At 40.1% G+C, this 26,294-nt stretch overlaps 1 protein-coding gene across 3 annotated transcripts in view; it reads right to left on the reverse strand.

Moving 5' to 3' along the window:
- The window catches only part of STRN3 (striatin 3), a 64,810-nt gene that overhangs the window by 28,042 nt on the left and 10,474 nt on the right, over positions 1 to 26,294 (reverse strand). For all 3 annotated transcript variants that reach the window (XM_089522056.1, XM_089522055.1, XM_089522054.1), the window contains exons 2-7: positions 16,294 to 16,397; positions 11,983 to 12,056; positions 8,516 to 8,597; positions 8,072 to 8,251; positions 5,332 to 5,464; positions 3,370 to 3,511 (exon numbers count right to left, since the gene is read on the reverse strand). In XM_089522056.1, coding sequence (XP_089378182.1) covers positions 3,370 to 3,511; positions 5,332 to 5,464; positions 8,072 to 8,251; positions 8,516 to 8,597; positions 11,983 to 12,056; positions 16,294 to 16,397 — 715 coding nt within the window. The remainder of the gene's footprint in view (positions 1 to 3,369; positions 3,512 to 5,331; positions 5,465 to 8,071; positions 8,252 to 8,515; positions 8,598 to 11,982; positions 12,057 to 16,293; positions 16,398 to 26,294) is intronic.

Genomic DNA, 26,294 nt, shown 5'->3' on the forward strand with positions numbered 1-26,294 from the left:
TAAGCAGGGTCCAAGACTGACTTCTGAGGACTGCAACAACATTCACTTACTTAGAACAAAGTTTTACTACACTTACTTACTTCTATGAGTGTCTAGCATTCAGGTGCTACTCAAAATATATAAACATTAAAAAAATCAGCACTCCCCTGGACATATAGAGTACATGCAAAAGCAAAAGTATTCGCTTTTAAAAGCAACTGTATTAGCTTTGTTTCCTGCACAATAAAGTACGTCTTGATGATAACTGGTCTGTGGATTTGTTCACAAGACAGTATAGACCAGTGATGGTGAACCGTTTTGGTTTGCTGTGCCGGGGGTGGAGCTTCCACTTTCCGGGGTGGGGCTGTGTGCCAGGGGCGGGGCTTCCATCCTCTGGGGGCGGGGCTTTCCCCACACCCTTTTCCGGCCTCCAGCTGTCTCTCAGAGACAGCTGGGGTCCAGTAAGGGCCCGTGGGGGGAGGAGCAATGGAACTGCGGCCCTGCCCCTCTCTTTGGGGCTTCACCAGACCTGAGGTGTCCTCCAAAGGACACCTCAGGACTGGAGAAGCCCCGGGGCAGGAGGAGGGGGAAGCCGGCGGCCCCTGCCCCTCTCCTCGGGGCTTCGCCACACCTGAGGAGTCCTCCGAAGGACACCTCAGGACTGGAGAAGCCCCCAGGGGGAGGAGGCATCTGCCCGCCCTCTCCTCCCCGGGCCTTTCCTCTGCCCGAATGGGCTCCGAGGGGCCTGTTCGGCCGGAGGAAAGAGAAGCTGGCGGGAAGAGGTCTGGGCACGCGACCCAGGCCTCTTCACCCCGGGCCTTTCCTCTGCCCAAACAGGCTCCGAGGAGGAAAGGGAAGTTGAGGGGGAAGAGGACTGGGCATGCAGCCCATTCCTCTTCCTCCACAGACCTGTCCTGGCCCCCAGCTATCTCTCTGGGGATAGCTGGAGGCCGGAAAAGGTCTCTGGGGAGGAGTTACTGGCACGCACCGGTTGCTCCTCCTGCCTTCGCCCTTTTCCTGGCCTCCAACTGTCTTGGAGGGGCCAGGAGAGGGCTGGGAGGAGGAGCCAGCCGCGCACGCCTCTGGCTCCTTCTCCTGAACACCATTTTCTGGCTTCCCGAAGACAGTGGGAGGCCCAAAATTGTCAGGGAGGAGGCAAAACAGGCATGCACGTGCCTCTTTCGTCTTCTTCCTTGCCCCGTGCCTGGCGAAATGGCATCACGTGCCACCCGTGGCACGCGTGCCATAGGTTCACCATCATGGGTGTAGACTGATAATGTCCCAACCTTCAAGATAATGCCCATTATGAACCTAGGAGAGGGCACATGCTTCCTCTTTTTCCTGTCTTACTGTTGTGAGAATTGGGAGAACCTGTGCAAACCTAGTTATGTTGAAACAAGAGAAGAAACTTGTTCCTTACTTGGTACTATCAATCTATTATGAAAATGCACATAGGCCTAGGGACTATTCCTGATTTCAGCAAAAAGAGGAGGAGAAATAACAAATGAACAAGCTCTCAAAGTCCAGCTCTCAATAACATGTATTACATGACTTTAGCTTCAAGTGAACAAGCTATGCAAGAACAAACACTATCTTTATTTCCCTCTTCTTTTGGCTAGAAATCAGCCATGAAATCAGGGATGAGCAATATATAGTTCTATAGATAGTTGGACAATAACCCCCAACGGTACTAGCCAGCATAGTCAATGCTGAATGATTGAACTTGAAATCCAATATTGGAGGACCACAATGCACACCCCTAAATTAAACAAACAAATACATGTGAAGCAGAAGAGGGATGGTCCACAACCATCTATGAGAATTACCATGTTTCACTGAGGGTGAACCCACAACTGTGCTCTAATAACTGGAATTAATATGGGGCTTGATGCATCATTTAAAAATGCAAAAGAAGCTACCTGATCCCTCTGAAGATCAATAGCCAAGAAGAAATTTCAAGCAACATGTGATTATTTTCCTGTGCTTTGATGGCACAATATGCAAACACACTCTTTAGTCTAAGACAGTGTTTCTCAACCTGTGGGTTGCGACCGCTTTTCACAGGGGTCACTTAAGACCATCAGAAAATACAAATTTCTGATGGCCTTAGGAACCGAGACCATTGGTTCAGGGTCACCACAATATGAGGAATTGTATTAAAGGGTCGTGGCATTAGGAAGGTTGAGAACCACTGGTCTAAGATCTGTTGATGAAGTGCCTTTACAGCAATCATTACCTATTAGCATACAAGAACACAAACCTCGACTGAGGCTACAGGCCCTATCGCTTTGCCAACTGACCGAACTGTTCTACATCACCCAACACATTTCTTACTGTCAGAGAACTATCTGGACTTTATAACAGGCCAGGGCAATGTACAGACAGGATGTGAAAATGCATTCTTTCAACTTACTCAGGCCCATGTGCTCTTTAAATGGACTAATGTCACTGTAGCAGAAAAGGATTGCAAATTTAATTGGTCAAAATTTCATCCACGTGGTAAAATTAAATTCAAATTATGAAGCTGTTATGGAAATCCTTCTCACCTACTCATGATTTACAAAAGCACCAATTTAGAGATTTTGTTTAGTGTGCATGTTTGAAAGTTTAGAAAAGCAGACCTGTTTTGCAACAAAAAGAATGCTTTATATTATTATACATGCATATTAATTTTCATTTATGATACTATATTTTGAATTAAAACTGATGCTGTGCCCCTGAACATAGGATCACAAGTCCCATTAGTTTCAATGAAACTTCCAAGTAAGCATGTTTTGATGGAACCCAGAATATTACTCTTTATATTACAGCACGGTTTAATATTTCACTATATGTTGGACAAGAATAATTATTCTAAAATTTTCTAGAATAATCATGTTAGATTAATTCAGAACAATTAGTTGCAAATTTTGCCAACAGGAAACTGTACTGGTTTTCAACTACTGCTTTGTAAAGTATTAGTTTGTCTTAGAACACCTCACCAAAAACAATGATATAGTATATTAAATTCAAAACAGATATATTTTTTTAAAAGCACTAAGTTGATTGCAATATTTATTTCTGTAAGCAGAAAGATTACATTTAGTAGAAAATAAGAAATAAAATGTCAACTATTAATCATGCTTAATTTCTAAAAAAAATTAAAAATTCCTAAGAAATAGGACACAAAGGAAAACAGAATAAACCAGAAACCGAAACCATACTGAATAGACTCAGGTGCAGTTAAGCAACATGAAGTCTATTCTTTTTTTTCCCTTCCCATTGCTTACAAGATCTGAATATCACAATAATCTACTAATTTTTTTTATTCTGATAAATATATGTGTATATATATATATATAAAAGCATTGTTATCTTTAAATTTTACTTTATGGTTGTCTGCCTTCTTACCCCATTCTGTCCCATCCCCCGAACTCCGTGCTTCTCCAGCTCCTTCTCCATCTTCTGCGGTTACTAAGAAATCAAATTCTTTCAAGGCTTCTTCTGTGTCTGGATCATCAGTAAGGTCAGCTGCAAGCCCTTCATTTCCTATCTGCAAGTCAAATGTGATATTATTATCATTAAGGACAATGTATTTAAAAAGATAAAAGTTTTTTCATCCATCTTCCTGAAGATAGCTACTTGGTATATTTCTCTTACCATAGTGGCACAAGACGCCTAACTTTATTAATTAAAATAAAGAGAAGGAAAGAGGTGTGCTAAATGTACATATTCCAATATAGTAAGATGAGATGTCCTGAGTAAGATGGCTGTGGTATCTGCAGATCATACTAGGGAGCAGGAATTTGAGCTAGGAGACATATATGTAGAATTAAGAAGTTCACAACAGCATAATTTATGCTGCCAACAATTACTGACATTCATATAACAATAATATTATGGTGCTCATTTAATGCAATAACTGTGATGGTATTTTATGCAACTTCTAAATTAAAAATATGTAATTTATTTTTTCCAAAAAAGCCAACCCAAAACAAATAAAGAGAATACATCCACAGCCATTTTAAAACAAGTAGTGTTGAGAGGTCATTTAAGAATGAATGCAGAAAAATTGAAAAATGAGTCTCTATTAATGATGAGAGATCCTGTTATCTTATATCAGTGATATGGGATGATTCTCTGAGAACAAGGTTACAATCAGAATATTCACCAAAAGATTATTCTCTTAAGAATCTGAAAATTTTCAAAACAAATTATTACTTTTCTAAATAATTCAATAATACACATTGAGTCTCCCTTATCCAGAATTTCAAAAGCCAAAATTGCACAGACAATTATTATTAAAAATATTGTGTATAAAATTACCTTCAGGCTATGTGTACAAGGTGTATACGAAACATAAATGAATTTCATGTTTAGCTTTGAGTCCCATTTCCAAGATATTTCACTATGTATATGCAAACATTTCAAAATCAGAAAATCTCTGAAATTGAACACTTCTGGTCCCAAGGATTTTAGGTAAGGCAGACTTAACCTGCATATCAACTTTTAGATAATTGCTGAATATTCCAGATTATTGAAGAACTTTACAGAAGATTCCCAAAAGTTATAAAACTTTGCTGCCATCTTAAAATGCCCCTTCTTTTCCATCGCCCTTGTCTTCCACCTTCTTTCCTTCCCTTCCCCATTTTTCTCATTTCCTCTTTGTTCCCACTACACTCCTCCATCCCAATCCTTGCTACTCAGCATCTGTTCTCCTCCCCTCCCACCACTTTCCTTGTATTCTCCCTTCTTTCCTTCCTTGTTGCTACCACCAAAAACAACTCTCTACAGAGCCAGCTGCCTCTGGATATTCATTAAGTCTGGCAGAGCTAACATGGGAAATCATTTTTGCTGGGAATTTAGATTGGCACTTACAGCTGGGCTATGCAGAAAATGTATTTATTTACAGTCCACCTTTTCTTAAAGCAGTGTATGTGGTTTCCCACATCTCTATTTTATATTCACCACAGAAGGCAGGTCATGCTGACCGACAGTAAGCTTTGTAGCTCTGTGGAGATTTGAACCAGGGTTTTTCCAGTCCCTCACTAGTAACATCATACTGCCTCTCAATAGTCTAAGAAATAGCTCTCTAGAGTCCACATTTCAATAAGCTATGTATTTGTTCTGATCGTTTGCAATTTGCTTTGCCTTAAAAGTATATTAAGCATTCGAACTGTTATGATTTTAAACTCTTAAAACTGATGCAAAGAATATACAATAAGTATCTGTAGCATTCTTGGCTGTGTATTTTAAATGGAACAAATAATAACCAGACTGTAGCAGTAAGAAGACAGACACAACGATGATCTCACCCAACAACTTGTATACACAGCTGGCTGTTCAGAAAACAGTTTTAAAAAATAAAATTACTTTGTGTTTTTTGTTTATCCTGTGTTTCTCTTTTCCTTCTGCAATATCTTCAATCATATCACTCTCTTCTTCTTCATCACTATCATCTGCATTTTCCAAGAAATTAAATGTTTCAAGAACATCTCCAGGATTCCTGTAGAAGAAATTATAGTACAGTCTATCATTATCAGCAAATAGCTCCAGGTCCTTAGGAATAAAAAGATTGGGTTAATTTCAAGTCTTCAAATTCTGCTTTGGAAGGTCAAGAAACAACTCAAAACAGACTTTTCAGCAGTGTGGAGGAGAGAAGGAGAAAGCTTAATAGTGTTCAATTTACCTTGCTGAAATCAGAATGTTTACAAGTACAGTTGACTCTCCTTATCCATAGAATCAACCATCTATGGTGTGAAAATATTTAAAAAAAAACTTCCCCAAAAGCAAACCTTGATTTTGCCATTTTATATAAAGGACACCAATTTACTATCCCACAGGATATCAAGGGACTTCAGCATCCATGTAATTTGGTATCCATAGGAGGTTCTGGAACCAAACCCCAGTGAGTACCAAGGGCCAGTTGTATCATTTAAAAAAAAACCTGAATACGAAATAACATGAACTTTAAGACTCGGGCAGAGCAAGTTCCTTAAACTACTCATCTAACCCTGCCATGACATGGTTCTCAGCATAGCGCTGTGAAATCTTAGTTACTAGTTGGAAAAAAGAAGAATTAATCAATACCTGTTAATGTTTGTAAATCAATGTAAGTATAACATTGTTTATTTAGATTAGAATCATGAACTTTTTCACAATGATGTTTGTACATCTGTATTTTAACTGCTGCTGCTTATCCTTTTTGCAATATGCTTAAGATTGAAAGCCAACCTTATTAATCTGTGTATAAATTTTCTCATTATTTATATAAATGTATATTTGCTTATCACCTTGCTTACTTGCAGTTCCACCTTTTCTCTGGTAATACACAAGGAACCCTAAATAAATCACACTGAAAAGGCAACCATAGCTAAGGACATGATACCGTACTTTCCGGCGTATAAGACGACTGGGTGTATAAGACGACCCCCAACTTTTCTTGTTAAAATTCTTATTTGGGATATACTCGCTGTATAAGACTACCCCTCTTCCAAATCCAAGGAGGGAGCAGACCAGTGGTGCTCACACCGGCCGCGCTCCTTCCAGGCCCCTGCTGAGGCCTTGGCCTCCTCAGGGGCCTGGAAGGAGGGAGCAGCGCGGCCGCGATCACCGGGGCCACGGGCTCCTTACAGGCCCCAGCGGAGGCCTCGGCCTTCTCAGGGGCCTGGAAGGAGGGCCAGCCCGACCGCGATAGCGGGGGCCACGGGTTCCTTCCAAGCCCCTGTGGAGGCCTCAGCCTCCTCAGAGGCCAGGAAGGAGGGAGCAGCCCGGCCGCGATTGCCGCAATCGTGGAGGCCACGCGCTCCTTCCAGGCCCCTGCGGAGGCCTCAGCCTCCTCAGAGGCCTGGAAGGAGGGAGCAGCCCGGCTGCGATTGCGGCTGCACAGCTTCCAGGCCTCTGCGGAGGCCTGGGCCTGGGAAGGTGGGAGCAGGCCGGGGCTTAAACCGGCGTATAAGACGACCTCCCACTTTGAAGAACATTTTCATGGGTTAAAAATTTGTCTTGTACATCGGAAAATACTGTAGTTATTTGCAAAGAGGGAAGGCTATCTGTATTTTAAATTCAAATATTATATAAAGCAGCAGACACCTGAAATCAGCATTACTGTATGTTGCTTCTAATAGATCAATGCTACAATATCACACAAACACAGAAACTCCAGCACTTATATCAGAAGCCAGTAGAATCAAATATCAGCTAATACTTTAAATATGTAGATATTCTCTAATACATCTTTTTAAAATAAAGCAATTCAATATCTATTGCCATAAGATCAGAGTACAGTAATCTGGTTAGCTTCTTATAAAATTAACAAAAACAGAATTATAAAATACCCCAGCAAATATATGCAAATTTCCATAATTTATAAACATTACAGGTTTGTTTTTGTTCCAGGTCGATAATTGCAGATTTTTTCCCCTATGCACTGAGTACAGAGACCTATATATATATATATATATATATATATATATGCGCACTCATTTCAGATTAGACGGTACAGGTAAAAATGAGCTCACTCATGATAGTGATGTAAGTCCAAAGGATTCTCTTATTGGTTTTATTTGGCAAAGTACAATAAAAGTGTAGTGTACTTTTAAGAATGGACTATGTAATTGTAATTGGATTTCTATTAAATATCTTGTAACCACTTGTAAAGAGAAATTTTACAAGGGCAAGCCTAGTTAGACCCAGCCAATCACAGAAACGGGGAAAAGGTTACACTTGTCTGCTAAAGCGGTAGACAGGCACTAGGGTAGTCAGAGACAGGGTGAATAGGGTTTTCAGAGCTGCAAACGAGAAAAGAGTTCAGGTTTTTTTGTTATATAACAATTTTTTTACGTGTTTATTTTCTGCAACTGAGCCTGACAATTCCTTTTAATTATTGGTAAGGGGATTACACATGCTTACCACTGGGAACTCACTGATCAACATATCCACTTGTTCAATCATAGCAGTGATCACCTTGAGGCTGAACTACCAGATCCAGGGCAGGATCTTGAGGGTAAAGGGGCCATTTGAAAGATGGGAGTCCAAGGGTTGCAATTGTGGGGGCAGCCTGGACAGGGTTCTGTCACACCAATTTTGTAACCAAGCAAAATGCATTGCCTACCTTTTCATGTCCTGTCCCTTTTGTTTTGATGCTGGAGATTCTCCTCCATTAAGAATCTGTTCCAAATTTTTTGTCTCTACTGAGCCATTTGGTTCTGAACTGGAAAGCCCAAGTAAAGACCTCACCCTCTGTGACCGTACATCCAATATTGTATCTGTGTAACCAACTTCCTGAAGATACCTGAGAAGAAAAAAAAAGATTATCTTCCTATACAAACATGAAAGCCAAACAGATTTCATGAAGTTGTCTGAACAAGTTGTCCGCCCTTTTGATTGGTGTTAAGATTATAATTATAATTATCATCATCCCATTATCATATGAGGCAGCTTAATTCATGATTCCCCAAATATTCACATTGTTACATCCCATAATGGGGGGGGGGGGAGATTTATACATTAATTCTTCAATGTATTGGGGGGGGACAGTATACAAATTAACACTTACTGTCTTAATAACTGTCGGCCTTGCTTCCAGGTTAGCTGACTATTATGAGGTATTGTAGGAACCTCTGTATCTTTGGTTTCTTCTGAAATGTAAAGAAACACTTTTTACAGGTCTTATTCCGGCTGTCATATGGAGAACATCATACATCTCTTAATAACTTTCTCTTTTTATTTTAACAAATCAAATTCTCCTCCCTTAAGCATCTATTCCAAGGTCATTTTTGTTTGATTGTTTCCATGAACCACTTGGTTCCAAACTGGAATCACTGATTTAATTCATACCCTGTCTTATTCCCAATATGGGAAAGAAAGATCCACAATGCTCTTCCTGGGCCCCTTAAACTTATCTGAATGTTCAGACTCACATTTTTAAGCATGCACTAAAGACTTCCACTGAAAATAAATTTAATTTCAGTTCATGCATCCAAGTATTGTTGTTGTATGCCTTCCATACCACATTCCATTCCAGCTTATGGCAACCCTAAGGCTTGGACGTTTTTTGGCAAGATATGTTCAGGGTTTTTTCGCCATTGCCCTTTGAGGATGAGAGAGTGTGACTTACCCAAGGCGATTCGGTTTTTGAATGGCTAAGTGTGGAAAGCTTGTCTCCAAAATCCCAGTCTGCAGAACACCAAAACCAGTATACCAGGCTAGCACTTTTCAAAGTATACTTTCAAAAAATGTAAATACAGTGAGCCCTTGGGATCCACAGGGGGATCCGTTCTGGATCCCCCCCCCCGCGGATACCAAAATCCACGGATGCTCAAATCCCATTGTCCTCAATGGTGGCACGGCCACCACTGGGGCTAATGGGACTTCGCCCCACCAAAGCTCACCTTGCTGCGGTGGGCAGCTGCCCCCCTCTGCCTCTTCCTCCCACCTGTTCTTATCCTCCTCATTGCCGCCACTGCTGTTCTTCCTCCTCTTCATTGCTCTTCCTCCACTTCCTTGCTCTTCCTCCTCCTCCTCTTACCCACCCGCTCTTCCTCTTCTTCTTCTTCCTCTTCCCTCTCTGCCTCCGCTCTTCCTCTTCTTCCTCCTGTTCCTTCTCTTACTTCCCCCTGCCGCCTATTCCTCCTGTTCCCCTGCTCTTCCTTCCTCCTGCTCCTTCCTCTTCTTCCTACTGCCTCCTCCTCCACCCCCCAGTGGGCTTGCCGTCCATGGATGCTGAAATCCGTGGATGGCAAGTCCACAGATACGGAGGGCGGACAGTATATAAAAACAGTGTGGTAAAGTGTATTTTGTTACCATTTCAATTCAAACAATATATACAGTCCGCCCTTCCCTTATGCGGGGAATCCGTTTCAGATCCCCTCATGTAAAGGAAAAAACACGGATGCTCAAGCCCCATTCAAATGAATGGGGCTTGTGCCTGTGGAGGTGTGGCGGCAGCGTGCGCTATTGTTTCCTTCTGGCGTGCGCCTTCCTCACTTCCATCGCGACTCCCAGAATATGCTGGAAGCCATGTAAAATGTGCCCACATATAACGCGGGTGCAGCGTACATTTATAAAGGCATACTAGATAAGTCATTATATATCAGAAAGCTAGTATCTGCAAAGTTATACTAAAACTTCCTTCCAATATGCAAACATGAATGTTTGTTTTTGCACAGGAAATATTCAAACAATAATTCTCCTTTTGGCAGCCTAAAACGCTACAGTGCAGGAAAGACTGCTTCACTTGCCCTACTCCTGCTCATCTTCTTTTTTCTTTTATTTTCAATGTCTCTTTTTCCTGGAGAATAACTTTTATAACAACATTCAATCAATATATACACACACATCTACCTACTAATACCTACCGTATATACTCGACTATAAATTGAGAAATTTTTGCCCCAAAATCGCAGGTCGACTTATCTACAGGGCAATGCGGTACTTTGACCAAGCCTCTCCCCAGCCGGGCTACCTCTGCAAGAGATAGCCCAGCTGGGGAGACGCTGGCAAGGGTGACCGATTGCCCCGCAGCCCCCCCTTGGCTCGGCTCCCTCCAACAGGAAAAACCCAGCGAGGGGGACGATCGCGCGCCCTGCAGCCTCTCTTCCGCCAGGCTCTTTCCCCAGAGAAAGAGCCCTGCCAAGGAGATGCCGGGGAGGGCAATCGCCTTCCCCAAAGCCTCTCCTGGGCGAGGCCCCTTCCCTAGGGAGGGAGCCTTGCCGAGGAGATGCCGGGGAGGGCGATCGCCTTCCCCAAAGCCTCTCCTGGGTGAGGCCCCTTCCCTGGGAAAGGAGCCTTGCCGAGGAGACGCTGGGGAGGGCAATCACCTTCCCCAAAGCTGCTCCTGGGCGAGGCCCTTTCCTCAGCGAAGGGGCCTGCCTGAGGAGCGCTTTTATTCAAGTTACTTCCATTCACATTCACATTTACCTTTTCATGATTGCCTAGAAGCCTCTCCCTGGCTGGGCTTCTTTTGCAAGGAAAGCCCAGTGAGGGAGACGCTGAGGAGGGCACACCCTCGACGTATCCACAAGTCATATAAAAATCCATATTTTTGGCCCCAAAAGTTGACCTCGACTTATACATGAGGTCGACTTGTACACGAGTAAATACGGTAGTATCAGTGGTTCCTTGTTTGTTCATTTTCTAAACTCAGTGGTTAAAACGATATTTCAAATTTCTCTTTTAAATTAACATTGGAGATTGTTGTCCAATCAGACCCTAACAAGATAATTCTGATTTTCTCTTTGTTTAGGAAAAGAGGTTTATGTTCACTAAATCCTCATAATGCCACTGCCTGTCTTTCTCATTGCAGACAATTTTCTTTTTTATTTCTTATCAGTAGCTCCCCATCTTCCCCTTTTCATGCTGTTTAGCAAATTCCTACTCTTCCATCTCAGAGAAATTCTTAAAAGGTAAAATCTTACCTTTGCCTTAGCTGTTTTTCTCTAATTTTATTTTATAAATAATTTCTTAATTTAATACAAGCATTTCTGAACAAGTATTTAAAACTTCTTTTCTTTGAAGAATACCTAACATACTGATAAACTTGTGGTCACATTCTGAACACTCAAACTTACTGGGACAACAGAGTCACTTCATGATTTCCTCAATAAAAATCAAAATTACAGTTTAATTTGCAAAATGATGCTGTCCCTTTCTCCCAGATAACGTTCAGTAACCTGTGATTAAAATGGATTGCACATTTAAGCCATTTAAAAGCAGATATTTCATATCTCTCACACATCACCTACAACTTACCATATCACAATTATTTAGCAATTAACAATGAGCAATGAGTACTTTTACAAAAAGTATCTCAATCATTACTAACCCATATTTATTAATGATATCACAAATTAATTCCTCTCCATAAAACAAAAGCCATACAAAAGCTAGTACTGAAATGAATTCATTAGCTGCAGATATATACCAGGATACTACTAACCTAAGTTGCAAGCAGACTTCCCTTAATATAAAAATGAGCAATAGAAGAATGTAAACTACATTCAAGAATGGCAAATAGACTGTTACCTGACTCAAAGGTTGGCATTTTCAAGTCACCTTGGTTCAGTTCTGTGCCATATTTTAGTTTATGATATTTTGCCCTTAAAAGGTAAAACAAAAATATTTTCATCAGTATAAATTTCCGCATTTTCCCAGTGGGTTACATCTAAAGCAGCACTCATACAAAGACACTTAGAAATGGAGAATCTGGTCGCAAGTCTCCAATATCAGGAAAAGCTTTTTAGCACAAAGGGCTGCAGTGGGAAGTGTTACTTTGAGTAATATTCCTAGGATGAGAACTGCTTTAGATGTAACCCAATACATTTGAGTATGTCCCTAAACACACGCCCACCCAAACCATTTCTGGTTGAATAGATTTAAAGTGGGGGAAAGAAAAGGAGGACACACTTACTGTACAAAGGAAACAGTATGGTCTTATTTCACCAGCTGTAAAACATACTGACATGATATTGCAAATGTCCTACAAAATTATATTCTAAATAATTATCGAATATGAAAAATAATACTGTCTCTTTCTGAAACAAGAAATATAAATATTTACATGACAGAGGGCACATCTGCACTGCAGAAATAATGCAGTTTGACACCGCTTTAACTACCATGCTATAGAATTCTGGAATTTGTAGTTTTGTGAAATAATTAACCTTTCCTGTCAGAAAACTCTAGTGCCAAAACAACCTATAAATCCCAAGATTCCAAAGGATGGAGCCATGGCAGTTAAAGCAGTTTCAAACTGCATTATTTCTACAACTGACCCCTCCACATTTACAGCTTTGACTTTTGTGAAATTGATTATTCACAGATATCATTAATATGTTCTCTCTAAGAATTTCTAGGTACTCCGGTGTGACTCTGCTGCACATTGACCATAGATTCACACAGGAGGACCTAGAGAGTCCCAAAAAAACATTTCTCTAGGTATTTTTCATTCCTCCAGCATGATACTTTGGTTAATTTCTCGTACCACAGTATTGTGCTAGAGATTCCTAGAGAGGTGTTCTCTCAGGTTATAAAAATAGTGGTTTTATTGGGTATATTTTTCACTTTCATGGGGGTCCTATGCCCCTAACTTCAGCGAATGTGGAGGGCCCACTGTACAGTATGGATGTAGTCAGGGAGGATTTTATATTCTGAAATGGCAAATGAAAACCCATCACTTCCTCTGCACTTAATTCTGAGATATATGCAATGGGACAGGATGGACTATATATAATCATTTCACAAAACAAGTCATTTCACAATATATTTACTGATACATTTTTTCCTCTTGAGCTAGGCTAAACATTCCATTTTTGTTTCTGTTATATTAGCTTTCAAAAATGTCTTGGAATATGTAACTGTAAAATTAAGGTGGAAAATACAAAACAACACACTGTTTAAACATGAACATTCCCTATTTTCTTTTTAGGAAAATGAGAAAAATGAAAAGATTTCTCTGATCATTTTCTTTTAAATGGATGGAGGGCTTTCATCATATTCTTGCTAACTTTATCTATGTTGCAAAACAAAATAACACCCATTGTATTTAGAAAACTTCAGCTCTTCTATTTTAAAATAATTCCTATGACATACCATTACTTTCAATCTAGCAGGAATACTTCTGATGTATAAATTAACAATTCCCTACTTCAGACAGAAATTTATTTTTTTCCATTTCCTTTCTAAAGAATCAAAAGTTTTTTTATAAGATCATATTCCTACAAATTCTTGTCACTATATATCGACTTGCAACAGACATGATCACTTTATCTATGACAAAGATCTTAGATATGCAAAATTCACTATAGTGGCTTCTAGAAGTATTTCTAACAAATGGACATGTCACATTTTTACAAGTTTAATACAGTATGCAAGTACTGTCACAATTTGGTATAATTCCTCTCGTGTTCATGTCAAAGCCTATTCCGCCCAAGTCCCAGTAAAGGCTGAGCATCACTTATCCAAATGCTTGAGACCATAACCATTTTAGATTTCGAATTTTGGGAGATTTTGGAATATCTGTATTCATATATACATACATAACAAGATATCTTGGAGATGGGACACAAGATTAAACACGAAATTCATTTATCTTTCATATACACCTTATACACATAACCTGAAAGTAATTTTCATATAACTTTTTAATAATTCTTTTTAAAACTTTATTTTTAAAACGTTTAAAAAATGAAAAATGGTTTATGTACACTGAACCATCAGAAAGCAAAGGTGTCACTGTCTCAGCTACCCATGAAAATAGTTTTGGTTTTTGGAGTATTTCAGATTTGGGAATTCCTGATAAGGGAGACTAAGCCTCTATTTCTCATGTCTCTGGCAATAGAGTATAGGACAAATTACTGTCAAGAAAACGAAGTCCAAAATTATTACTCGCTCAATTAAAGTATTTTGAAATGTATCCAAACAATGCAGATTTAAAAAACTAAATTATGTGACAATTTTAGCTACCAATGGTAAAAAAATTCAGCATAGGAATTCGTAGTTGCCATCTCCAAACCAAAAGATGGTCTGCTAGTGAGATTACTGCTTAGGTTCCTGCAAGAAAGAATGCTAGTTTCACCAGAAATAATCATTTAAAAAATTACTGATGCATGACAAGGTACTTCAGCTAACAGATAAGTAAGATTGGCCCATCCAGGATAAAAAAAAAGACCCATATCTATATGCATTTCTCAGTTGACATGGTACACATGGTCTTGAGTTTCTTGAAGCCAACTCCATCCTCGATCCCTTTCAGTCTGGTTTCCGCCCAAGGCATTCTACTGAGACAGCTCTCACTAAGATTTCGAATGACCTTTTACAGGCCAAGGCTAATGGCCTTTACTCTGTACTCATCCTTCTTGATTTGTCTGCTGCCTTTGACACTGTTGATCACTGTCTTCTAGTTGATATACTTTCTCACCTTGGGTTCTCAGACTCTGTTCTCAACTGGTTTAGATCTTACTTGTCTGCCAGATCTTTTGCAGTAGTTGCAGGGGGCCAGACTTCTTCTCCTGTTCCCTTATCTGTTGGAGTTCCCCAGGGCTCTGTTCTGGGTCCCCTTCTGTTTTCTCTCTACACACTGTCCTTAGGAAAACTCATTAGCTCTTTTGGTTTTTCCTACCATCTGTATGCTGATGACATCCAGCTGTATCTTTCCGCCCCTGACCTTTCTCCAAGGCTTGAACAGCAAGTTTCATCTTGCCTCACAGCTGTCTCACAGTGGATGCGCCATCGGCATTTGAAGCTCAACATGTCCAAGACAGAGCTTCTTGTCTTTCCTCCTAAGCCCACCCTTCAACTCTTCTTTTCTGTCTCTGTGGACAACATTTCTATTCAACCAGTCCAGCAAGCCCGCAGTCTTGGTTTTATCTTTGATTCTTCTCTGTCGTGTATCCCTCAGATCCAGACCACAGCCAAGGCTTGTAGATTCTTTTTGTACAATATTGCCAAAATCCGACCATATCTCTCCGCCTCTACTGCCAAGATCCTGGTCCATGCCCTAGTGATCTCACGACTTGATTACTGTAACGTCCTCCTGGCTGGGCTTCCTCTTTCTCACCTCCGTCCTTTAATCTCTGTTCAGCATTCAGCTGCACGCATTATCACTTCCACCCACCGCTCTGACCACATCTCTCCTGTGTTGTCATCCCTTCACTGGCTCCCCCTCCCTTTCCGCATTCAGTATAAGCTCCTGCTGTCGACATTTAAAGCCCTCCATGGACTGGCCCCTCCTTACTTATCGGACCTTCTTTCTCCTCACCTTCCCACCAGGGCCCTCCGTTCTGGTAGTCAAGGTCTGCTGTCTCAGCCCAGGATTTCCTCTGCCCCATCCCGGATTTGCCCCTTTTTACTTGCTGCCCCTCACTCCTGGAACCTTCTTCCCCCACAAGCAAGAGCCATCACTTCTTTAACCAGCTTCAAAACGGAGTTGAAAACCATCCTGTTCAGAGAAGCCTTCCCAGGAATTCCATAATTGTCGCTTACTATCTGATGTTCTTTTGGTGCCTGTTTATCAAACCATTTCCTGTATTGCTATGTACTGTATATGCATTATCCTACTTGAGAGTAGGTATTTTCCCTGGAAAATGATTAACCATCCATTATGAAGCCAAGCCCTCCCTCCAGTCCATCTGCCTTGGTCCAGGCCTTGGAGGTAGAGAGGAACTGCTGGACCTCTTACCCTTTCCCTCCACCACTCCCTTCTCCTTCTGTGTCATGTCTTTTTAGATTGTAAGCCCGAGGGCAGGGAACCGTCTAACTAAAAAGATTGCATGTACAGCGCTGTGTAAATTTACAGTGCTTCATAAATAAAGGTTAATAATAATAAAATACACATACCTTTCTTGTTTTAATGCATATTCTAACATTTTTATTCTTCTTACTAAATCTTTCTTCAAGTTTTCTTGACCTTTTCTCTCACCTTGCAAAAATGCTATCCGAGCCTGAAAATGCAAAATAGTAGAATTAATTTTTTTCATTTTAAGTCTCTAGTCTACATATAATAATAATAATAATAATAATAATAATAATAATAATTTTTATTTTTACCCCGCCTTTCCATAAAAGATGATCAAGGCGGCTTACAAAGATTAAAACATAGCAATACAAGATAAAAACAATTGCAATATAAAAATTAAAAACGTTGCTACAAAGTGGGAACAGGAATCAATATAAAACACGCATAACAAGGGCAAGGAAATGGAAAAAGACAATCGAATTTAAATGGTCTGGGGTCGGTAGGGAAAACAGGGGCAGAGAAAAAAAAGAATGAATTGGCTAAGGTGGGAATGCCAACCGGAATAAATGCGTTTTTAAGTTTGTCTTAAAAGAATCAAGCGATGCAGCGGAGCGAAGTTCTACAGGGAGCTTATTCCAAAAAGAGGGGGCGACGATGGCAAAAGCCCTCTGTGAGGTCCTCACAAAATGTGACCTGGGGACCTCCAACAGATTTGTCCCAGACGTTCTGAGTGTGTGGGGCGGATTATATGGGGAGAGGCGGTCCTCCAAGTACCCTGGGCCCAAGCCATTTAGAGCTTTATAGGTCAAAACCAACACCTTGTATTGAGCTCGGAAGCGAATAGGCAGCCAGTGAAGATCTTTTAAGATAGGTGTTATATGGTCCGACCTGGAACTGCCAGCGACCAGTCTAGCTGCCATATTCTGCACCATTTGCAGCTTCCGGGTTTGGTACAAGGGTTGCCCCATGTAGAGCGCATTGCAGAAATCCAATCGAGAGGTTACCAAAGCATGTACAACAGTTTCAAGGTCCCCACGGTTCAGGTAGGGACGCAGCTGGCGTATCAGCCGAAGCTGATAACAAGCACTCCTGACCGTCGCATCCACCTGAGATGTTAGCTGGAGCGACGAATCAAGCACTCCCAAGTTGCACACCGAGTCCTTCAAGGGGAGCGTGACCCCGTTCAGGACCGGGTGACAGATCTCACCACCCAAAACTGGGGAACCTATCACCAGTACTTCCGTTTTCCCTGGATTCACACTGAGTTTGTTCTCCCTCATCCAGCCCATTACCGAGGCCAAGCAGGCATCTAGAGGAGAGATGCCATCCTTAGTTACTACATCAGTCGGAGACACAGAGAAGACTATTTGGGTGTCATCAGCGTACTGAGAACACCGCGCCCCGTGTCTCCGGATGATCTCTCCCAGCGGTTTCATGTAAATGTTGAATAGCATAGGGGACAAAATCGCTCTCTGAGGGACACCAGATGTAAGGGCCCTCTTATCGGAGCGACAGTCCCCCAGCTCCACCATCTGGAATCTGCCCAAGAGATAGGACCGGAACCATTGCAAAGCAGTGCCCCCGATGCCCAGCTCCCTCAGGCGCTCCAGAAGGATACCATGGTCGATGGTATCGAAAGCCGCTGAGATGTCCAAAAGCACCAACAGGGACACGCTACCCCTGTCCATGCTCAGACGGAGATCATCAACTAAGGCGACCATGGCAGTCTCAACTCCATAGCCCGCCCGGAAGCCGGTTTGAAATGGGTCCAGAAAATCGGTGTCATCCAAGATTGATTGAAGCTGAAAAGCGACTGCTCTCTCGATCACCTTCCCCAGGAAAGGCAGCAGCGAGATGGGCCGATAATTATTATGAATCAGGGGGTCTAAGGAGGGCTTTTTTAGCAGGGGTTTGACCACTGCTAATTTTAATTTGGATGGAAACAGATTAAAAATAGCAGTGGTCAAACCCCTGCTGAAAAAGCCCTCCTTAGACCCTGTCAGTGCAACCTATATTTGTCTAGTCAGAAATAAACCCTGCTGTGTACAATGGGCTAGGCTGACATAGGACTGCAGCACGAACACATATTTTTGACAGTGATTTTCAAAACATATGTTCTGAACTACCATGAATGAGGAAAATTCTGTAGATTAAACTGCTGTTTTCTAAAATATTGTTAAGCTATTTCACAAAATACATTGGTCTGCTTAATTTCATCAACCTATTCAAAATGCTAGAACCCATTTGTATGAGGCATAGAGATCATGAAAAAGAACAGGTTTTTAGGCCAAACCCCTCACTGACAAAGAAAGCAAGGGAAAAATCTGATTCTGTCATATTTACCTTATCTCTATTCCTATTATTTATATTCCTCTCTAAGAGATTTGAAATAAACTTTGAAAATAGATTCTACATATAAATTCATTTACTAAGTTTTGTTCAAGAGTCACATACTGTTGGGCCTGAGATTAGTATTAGATTAACAGACCTTATACAGTATAAACTGACTATATCTTTCATTGAAGCACATACTACGAGTGTTTGTGTGTGTGTGTGTATATAAATGAAGCAAATGAACATGGTTTATGCACTGGCACTATGCAAATACGGCTTCACTCACAACAAGTTCTATCATTTCATTTCCACTTAGGCCCTAAGAATATGGAGGAACTTTGAAACAGTCTGGGATACAGCAAAGAGAGCTACTCTGCGAGGAGTGGATCTGTGGAAATTGTATGGGGTCACCTTATGCAAGAGCTCTGTTTAACTTTGGGTTCTAATTAATCAGGCATTTAACATTAATTCAATTGAACAGCTTAGAAAAGTAATAAAAGTAATAGAATTGCAGATGCTAAAGCTGTACATGAATTAAAGCAGCTAACATTACATGCTACCTTCTGATACTGGCTTCCAACTTCCCTAAACAGCCTTGAGAAAGTAGAAAGCACTACAAATTGCTGAAGAGTATTATTCAGATGCCATTGTCAGAAAACAAGTTATTTGAATATTTGAGAACAGCAAATTTTAGAGACGAACACAAAAGGCAACATATTCCAGAGGTAAAAAGATTAGTGTCAGCTGAAACCACATGTATTCCTCCCACCTGAGTGATTACATTAATAACTGAGACAAGTGGGTTGTGATAAGGAGAAGGGGGAGCCACTGACATTCAGCCTACCTGTCACTGTATTCAACTGCAATCTGTTCAAATAAGGTGTATGTAAGAATCTATGCGAATCAAGAAAGCTTTTAACCTATATTAAGAAATCACTTTTATTTCCCCCCAGTTTTCATGATATGTCAATGCTATCATAACAATGAAGAGTCAAGAATGGAGATAACAAATTAGAAATCAACAGATTTTTCTAACAAATGTCTTCTTCCTTGGCAAGCAACCTTCCATAACAAAACTTATCTTAAGCAAGTATCTACCAACCTGTCTATGAATAAAGTTATACAATTATTCTGATTATACAGTAACTGTCTGTGACAATTATGACAGTTATATTTAAAATTAAATAGTGCAGCTGCACCATTGGTAGTAACATGGCCTATATTACATTACTTTGAATAACAGATGTTACTGTGTATGTCTGTGCCTTCCAGTCACCTGTCGACTTATGGTGACCTCGCAAATTTCATAGATTTTTCTCAGGCAAGTAACATTCGCATTGTCAAATTTTGAAAGAAACATAATGTTTATTAATCACGTTTGTTAATCATGGTGAAGAATCAAATGTTTGTTTAATAAATAAATGATAAAATGTTTGTTAATCCTAAAATGTTATTTTTGGAGGGTCATTTGAGGAGGGTTGCAGTAATTCTTGAGTCATGCTTGGAAAAAATGCAAGATTTAAATGAACAATTGATTCTTGTATTTTTAGTGTATTTTTAAAAGCATTAATAATCAACAAGCAACTCACTAGTTATTAGCAACATAAGGCATCACTCTTCTGATAGCAAGAATCCGCTTTTTCAAAAGCAACCAGCAAAGAATTATTTTAAATAATTAGATTATTTTATAAGTAATATTCCAAGCTCTGAAATTAGCACACACAGCGGGAGCAAAGCAACAGTCTGATCAAGGAATTCATATAGTCAGTTAAATATATTCCTTAAATAAAGAAAGCATGAACAGATTAAACACTAGGGGGCACCCACACATAATCTTGGAATTTATTAAATTAGTTCACTTCACCAGTAAATTTATAAATTAAAAAAACTATGAAGGAAATGAATTTTGTAACTGATAAAGATAGATTGTGATGTTTATAGCTTCAGTGGACCCTCTGTATTGGCAGTCTGGCGATCTGCAGATCTGACCACATGGAGACTGCCACACCCAATATTATTCAATGGCAGTGCACATATATGTCTGCACAGACATGCCTGCATGAACATAACTGCCACTAAATAATATGGGGTGCGACCATCCACTTTTTTTTTGCTATCCATGGCAGGAGCAGAACTGAACCGTTGCAAATGAGAAGGATCCACTATATTAGCATGTTTATGATGGCTGCAAGTCTGCAACTGGACTCCCAACAAAGTTATTGCTAAGATGTTGTACTTCACTACCATAATATTTCTGCTATAATAAATTAATCTTTGCATAGCAGTTGTACCATCACAAAGAAATTAGTCCTAGAGTTGAGATTATTCTCCATTAGTCCTTTCAAAAAATAATTACATCAAATTTCTGCATATTCCAACTCATTAAATGATATCTTTAAATCATTACAGAAATCTCTAATTCCAATGCCCTCATATTTTTATTATATTTGTAATCTCTTTGTATTTCATTGTATTTTTATTTAATATACAGTTTTTCTTGCACAGTAGTTGTAAGTTGGTGTGAGCCACTCTGAGTGTTATACGGGCAGTAGAGCAAGACATACATTTCTATATAAGATAAACATGTCATCATGAAATATTATTCGGAATGTCATTCAAGATAAACAGCCAAAGGTATCCGGCCCCTTAAGGGTAGGGGACATCCTGCTAAATAGAATGGTGTGTGGGATAGATGAGTGTGATGAGAAAAGGGGGCGAGGGGTCTTCTTTACTTTGCTTTATACAACATCTGAACCCACTACACACTTCTGTTCCCCCTTCCCCCCAAAATAATGCTTCTGCATTTGCTGAACCAGGCTCTATTTCACAACAGCTTATGCTACAATAACTAACTTAGTCTTTAAGGCACTATATAAGCCTTGCATGTTTTTGCTAAAAGAAACTACCTTAACATGTATCATATAAAACAAATTCCTGTATTTTGTTTTGTATCTGATCTAAACCTTACACAAGAGAATTGGTTGATTGTTTCCCCCAACGTAGATTGCTGGGGTACTCAAAAAAGGTCCTTACTTGTATAAGAATACCTGCACAAGAACTCCTCACTTGTGTAAGAATACTTGCACCTGCACTGTCTCAGACACAACCTAATTTATTTTCTCTTAGCAAGATTTGTTTAGAGGAGATCTGCCATTGCCTTCCCCTGAGGCTAAACGCATGTGACTTACCCAAGGTCACCCAGTGGGTTTCATGGCTGAACTAGGAGTCACAGTCCAACATTCAAACCATTATGCTACGCTGGCTCCTTATGATATATGACATAAGCGTAGAGTTATTAGTTTTGATGTATATAACTAATGTCTGTTTACTGTTATATGTTTGAATATATGATTTCTTTTTTATTAATACAAAAAAGTTTTTTAAAAACTGGTAAAGATATGAAAGTATACCTTGGCAGAAGGAATTCCATAAGTAAGTGACAAATGTTGAAAAGATCCCCCTGCCCAAGTCAACCAATGTAGTCACTACCAATACCAGGCAAATAAGTGCAGCCGCTGTTACAGATCATAATGTTTTGAAAGGTTTACAGAGCACAGGTTGTTTGACAAGTAACTTGGTCCAACCTATGCATGCTTCAAAGGTCAATATCAATTCTTCAGATTAAGCTACAAAATGAACAGGCTGCCACCAGTATAGGGGCAGGGGGAATTGTCAGCAGCTCATGTAAAGTCACAGAAGTATTCTAATCTGGATAAAATCAAAATATGAGTACATGAGGCAAGATCTGCTATGTTCAGATAATGTCACACTTGAGAGACTGAACATTTCCATCTGCTGTGCTTCCTCAGATAGCCACAAATCTTGAAGAACCCCTAGGCAGAAAACTTATTCTTTCAAAACAAGTGGAATCCCATTTCTATCTAGACATGCCAACTTTCCAACCCAGAGTGCTTCTTCTGTCTTGCTGGAATGAACTTTTCAGCTTGTTCATACTCCCTGGAATCCATTTTTAAGTTAAAAAAAAAACAGAACTTTACCTAAAACTCAGTAAAGTGTCACAATAGTATTTAATTATTAAGGTTTAATGGTATTGGACACTTCTTTTTTTAGAAAAAGATCAATGCCTATTTCTTCCCTGGAACGTGACAGAACCACGACAAATTTGATTGAACTAGCAAAATTACCTCTGAAATTCCTTGCCTTAGAAAATCCTGTGAAATTCATGGGGGTTGGAGTAAGTTGACAGGCAACTTGAACAGGCAGACATGTATGCGCAAATGCACACACACAGATTTACAGCAGAACAGTTAATGTCAGGCTTTTTAATGCAAAAAACAGACTTTCCTGGATCAAACAACAACACCTTTTAAGCAAGTAATAAGTTATTCCCGAAGCAGGTACCTCAGGATGGCAATTGATTTGTATCAGGGCTTTTAGAGAAACATTTTGTTTGTATAAAATACCACGTTATGTATTCAGACAAATCTCAGCACAGGTTCAGAATCAAAATTAATCAGTGTCTTTTCTGAAATGATCCAAAAATGGCTTTTCAGTTGTTCCTCCTAATGTCTGATCTGATCCGTGCCCTTGAATATATGCTATCTGCAATAGCGCACGTGCCCGGGGGCGCACTCCATTCAAGCCTATGGGGCTTAAATAAGCTCAAGCCTTCATTTTCATGGGGGGGGGGTCCAGAATTGATCCCCCATGAAAACGGGGGGCCAACTGTAGTGTGAAACAACTAACAACAACATCCTGTGCAGAACTCTAAGTTAGAACAGATTAAAAAATACATCATTAAAATTCACAAAATATAATAGTTAAAAGAAATTAAGCTATTAAAAAATTGAACACCCATCAAAACATAAAACATTAAACACACACCAACGCACACACTCTGACACAACAATTAGAAAAATCCAGCACAATGTTTAGATGGTATGGACCTTATTATTCTTGCTGTGTGCCTTCAAGTCGTTTCTGACTTCTGGCAACCCAACCCTAAGGCAACTATATCATGGGTCTTTCTTGGCAAGATTTACCCAGAGAAGGTTTCCCATGGCCTTCCTCTGAAGCTGAGAGCATGTGACTTGGCCAAGGTCATCCAGTGGCTAAGCTGGGAATCAAACCCTGTTATCCAGAGTCATAGTCCAACACTCAAACCTCCTTGCCACTCTGGCTCTCCTGGACCTTTTACAATCATCAAACAGCTATAGAAACAGAAGTCTTTACTTGTCGGGAGGAAGCACTGTTTAACTCTTAAATGTTTTTCAGTTAACCTTCTTTGAGAAAGACATCTAATTATTTTTAAACAATATTTCTATTAAAAGTTCAACAACAGCTTCAAGTAATTCGTATAGGGTAACATCATATTCTCCTGTCAAGCATCGTTTTGTAAGCTAAGCTAACCAAGTAGATTATCACACTACACTCTTAAAATGCTGCTAGGTCACTTTAACTGCTCTGACGGCCTCTTGTTGCATTTTGGGGTTTGTAATTGAGTGAGGCTTAAGAGCTCTCTGGCTGAATATTCTAAATGTCCCTACTTAAATTACAAGTCCCAGAATGCAACAGGAGGCAGCCAGAGTAGTTAAAGCGACATAGCCCTATTGTAAGAGTGTAGTGTGATAATCTACCAAAGAAAGTCAAACAACTTTAATCTATTAAGGTCATTTTGAATTCTGATCCTGTGCTTTGGGTTATTAGCTACCCCTTCCAATTTAGTGTCATCTGCAAATTTACTAAGTATGCCTTCCTATAAGGCTGAGAGTATAACTTGCCCAAAGTCACCCAGTGGGTTTCCATGGAGTCGTAGTCCATGATCAAATCACTACATCACAATGGCTCCATACTCATTTTAGACATAACTAAAATTGTAAGAGTTTGCTATATAAACCAAATATAAGTGGCCTGAGTTTCAGCCAAATGCTACGAACATTTAAGAAAGAGGGAGGGAGAGGGGGGAAAGAGAGAATGACTGTGCCAAGAATGGTCCCTACAAATCTACTGTATTTTGCCATTACAGTCGCCCCTCCGTTTCTGGGAGGGATCCGTTCTGGACACACACACACACACGGCAAAAACGGAAACTCGAAAACCCCATTAGCTTGAATGGCCACACACTCCTGCGCATGTCCCTGCGTGTGCTCCACAGGCATGCACACCATTTTAGCCAATGGGGCTCGCCCCTTTGTGAATAATCAAGACCGTGGACTTCAAGTCCTCAAAAACGGAGGCGTGACTGTAGTTTATTCTCTACTAGCCCCAAGACCATTTCATACACTGAGACAGAAAAGTCCCATAGCATTTTGTTTGAACCCAATGTAGCTGCTTCAGTTGATTAGATAAAAACCAGCAATAATGCTGACCTACTGCTCCTTGGGGCTGAGGTGTCATGGACAACCTGAAGCCTTGGAAGAAACGTGACGTCTGCTCTGAAAGTACTGCTGCTCCAGAAAGATGGCCACCCTGAAGAAATTGCTAACGTACCAAAATGCTTTTTAAAAAACTGCACTAAAACCATAGGACTTGCTATATTTTGCTGTCCATATAGTTGTTTACACTTTCTGCAATGTAATTGGCTCTCCCAGCCGCTTTGATACATAATGATTTTTAGATGGTATTGAATCTCATTTTTACAAAGTCTTTCTGCCACAGCACACAGTGTAATGGAAATTTTCTATCTTCTATATAGTTTTAATTTCAAGCACACCATTTTTTCTTGTTTATTACTTATACGGTATTTTTCTCCTTTTAGAAAACTATTTCTTTGAAAAGCAAAATCTACTTCCATTTCTAAGCTTCATATATAACAGTAATTTGTGTGTTTGTGTACTAATCAACCCATTAAATAAAGTCTGTTCACTATCATTTAAAGAATTCAGTCCATTCGACAGCTCTGAATACCACAAGTGTCCAGTGCAGCACCAGAGACAAGCCTTCACCTCCTCCTCAGCTAGGAAGAGAGGCTTGAAGGGATCACTGATGCATCTAGCTTCTCTGAAATGGGGAGCACAAGACTGACAGGATCGTTTCTATCCTTCTGTGTGTTCTAGAATATGGTGAGGGAAACTTCCAGCTCTGTAAAGTTTGTAAAGAATAGACTTTTCTGGAACGGTCCTCTGAATGTGTTAAGTAAAGAAGAACAGATGAGTTTTTAGCACTTCCTCCTGCTACCAGAAAAAAAATAATACATAGAGCAGATGACAATTTCTCCAAGGTCACAATAGGCTCTTCCTTTTTCCTCTGGCTGACCCATAGGTTCTCCAGTTTTAAGACTTCTATCCATTAACAGCTAGCATAAGAACCATGTTGCATTCCAGATCAGGACTCCAATCCCAGCATTTCTCAACACTATGCTACCCAAAGCTGATGGTCAAACAACCAAATAAAATAACCTCTGGAGGGCCATGTGATTTTCAGCCCCAAAAGAATACAGATATACCTCAATTAATGAATTAAATGAGTTCCTGGATATTACCATGCTCTGAGGTCAGTTGGAGATGCCCTTCCCTTTGTCCTATCATCCTCACAGATATAACTGGGGGAAACATGGGGGAGGGCTTTTTTAGTGGCTGCTCCAGGCTCTGGAACTTCCTTCCCAGAAATGTTAAGACTGGCATTCTCCCTACTTTCTTTTCGCAGATAAGCAAACACTTTTCTATTCTGACCAGCATTTGATGAGTAACGATATAAGGCCCATCTTACACAATGCACTGAATATTAATAATCGTTGTGTTGGTGGGTGTGTTTTAATATATGTTTTAACCTGGCTTAAGTTTTTTTTTTACTGTATAATTAAAAAAAA

Source organism: Sceloporus occidentalis, unplaced genomic scaffold (genome assembly GCF_023333645.1).
Source record: "Sceloporus occidentalis isolate IW3139 unplaced genomic scaffold, rSceOcc1.0.p SCAF_4, whole genome shotgun sequence".
NCBI classification, from domain to species: Eukaryota; Metazoa; Chordata; class Lepidosauria; order Squamata; family Phrynosomatidae; genus Sceloporus; species Sceloporus occidentalis.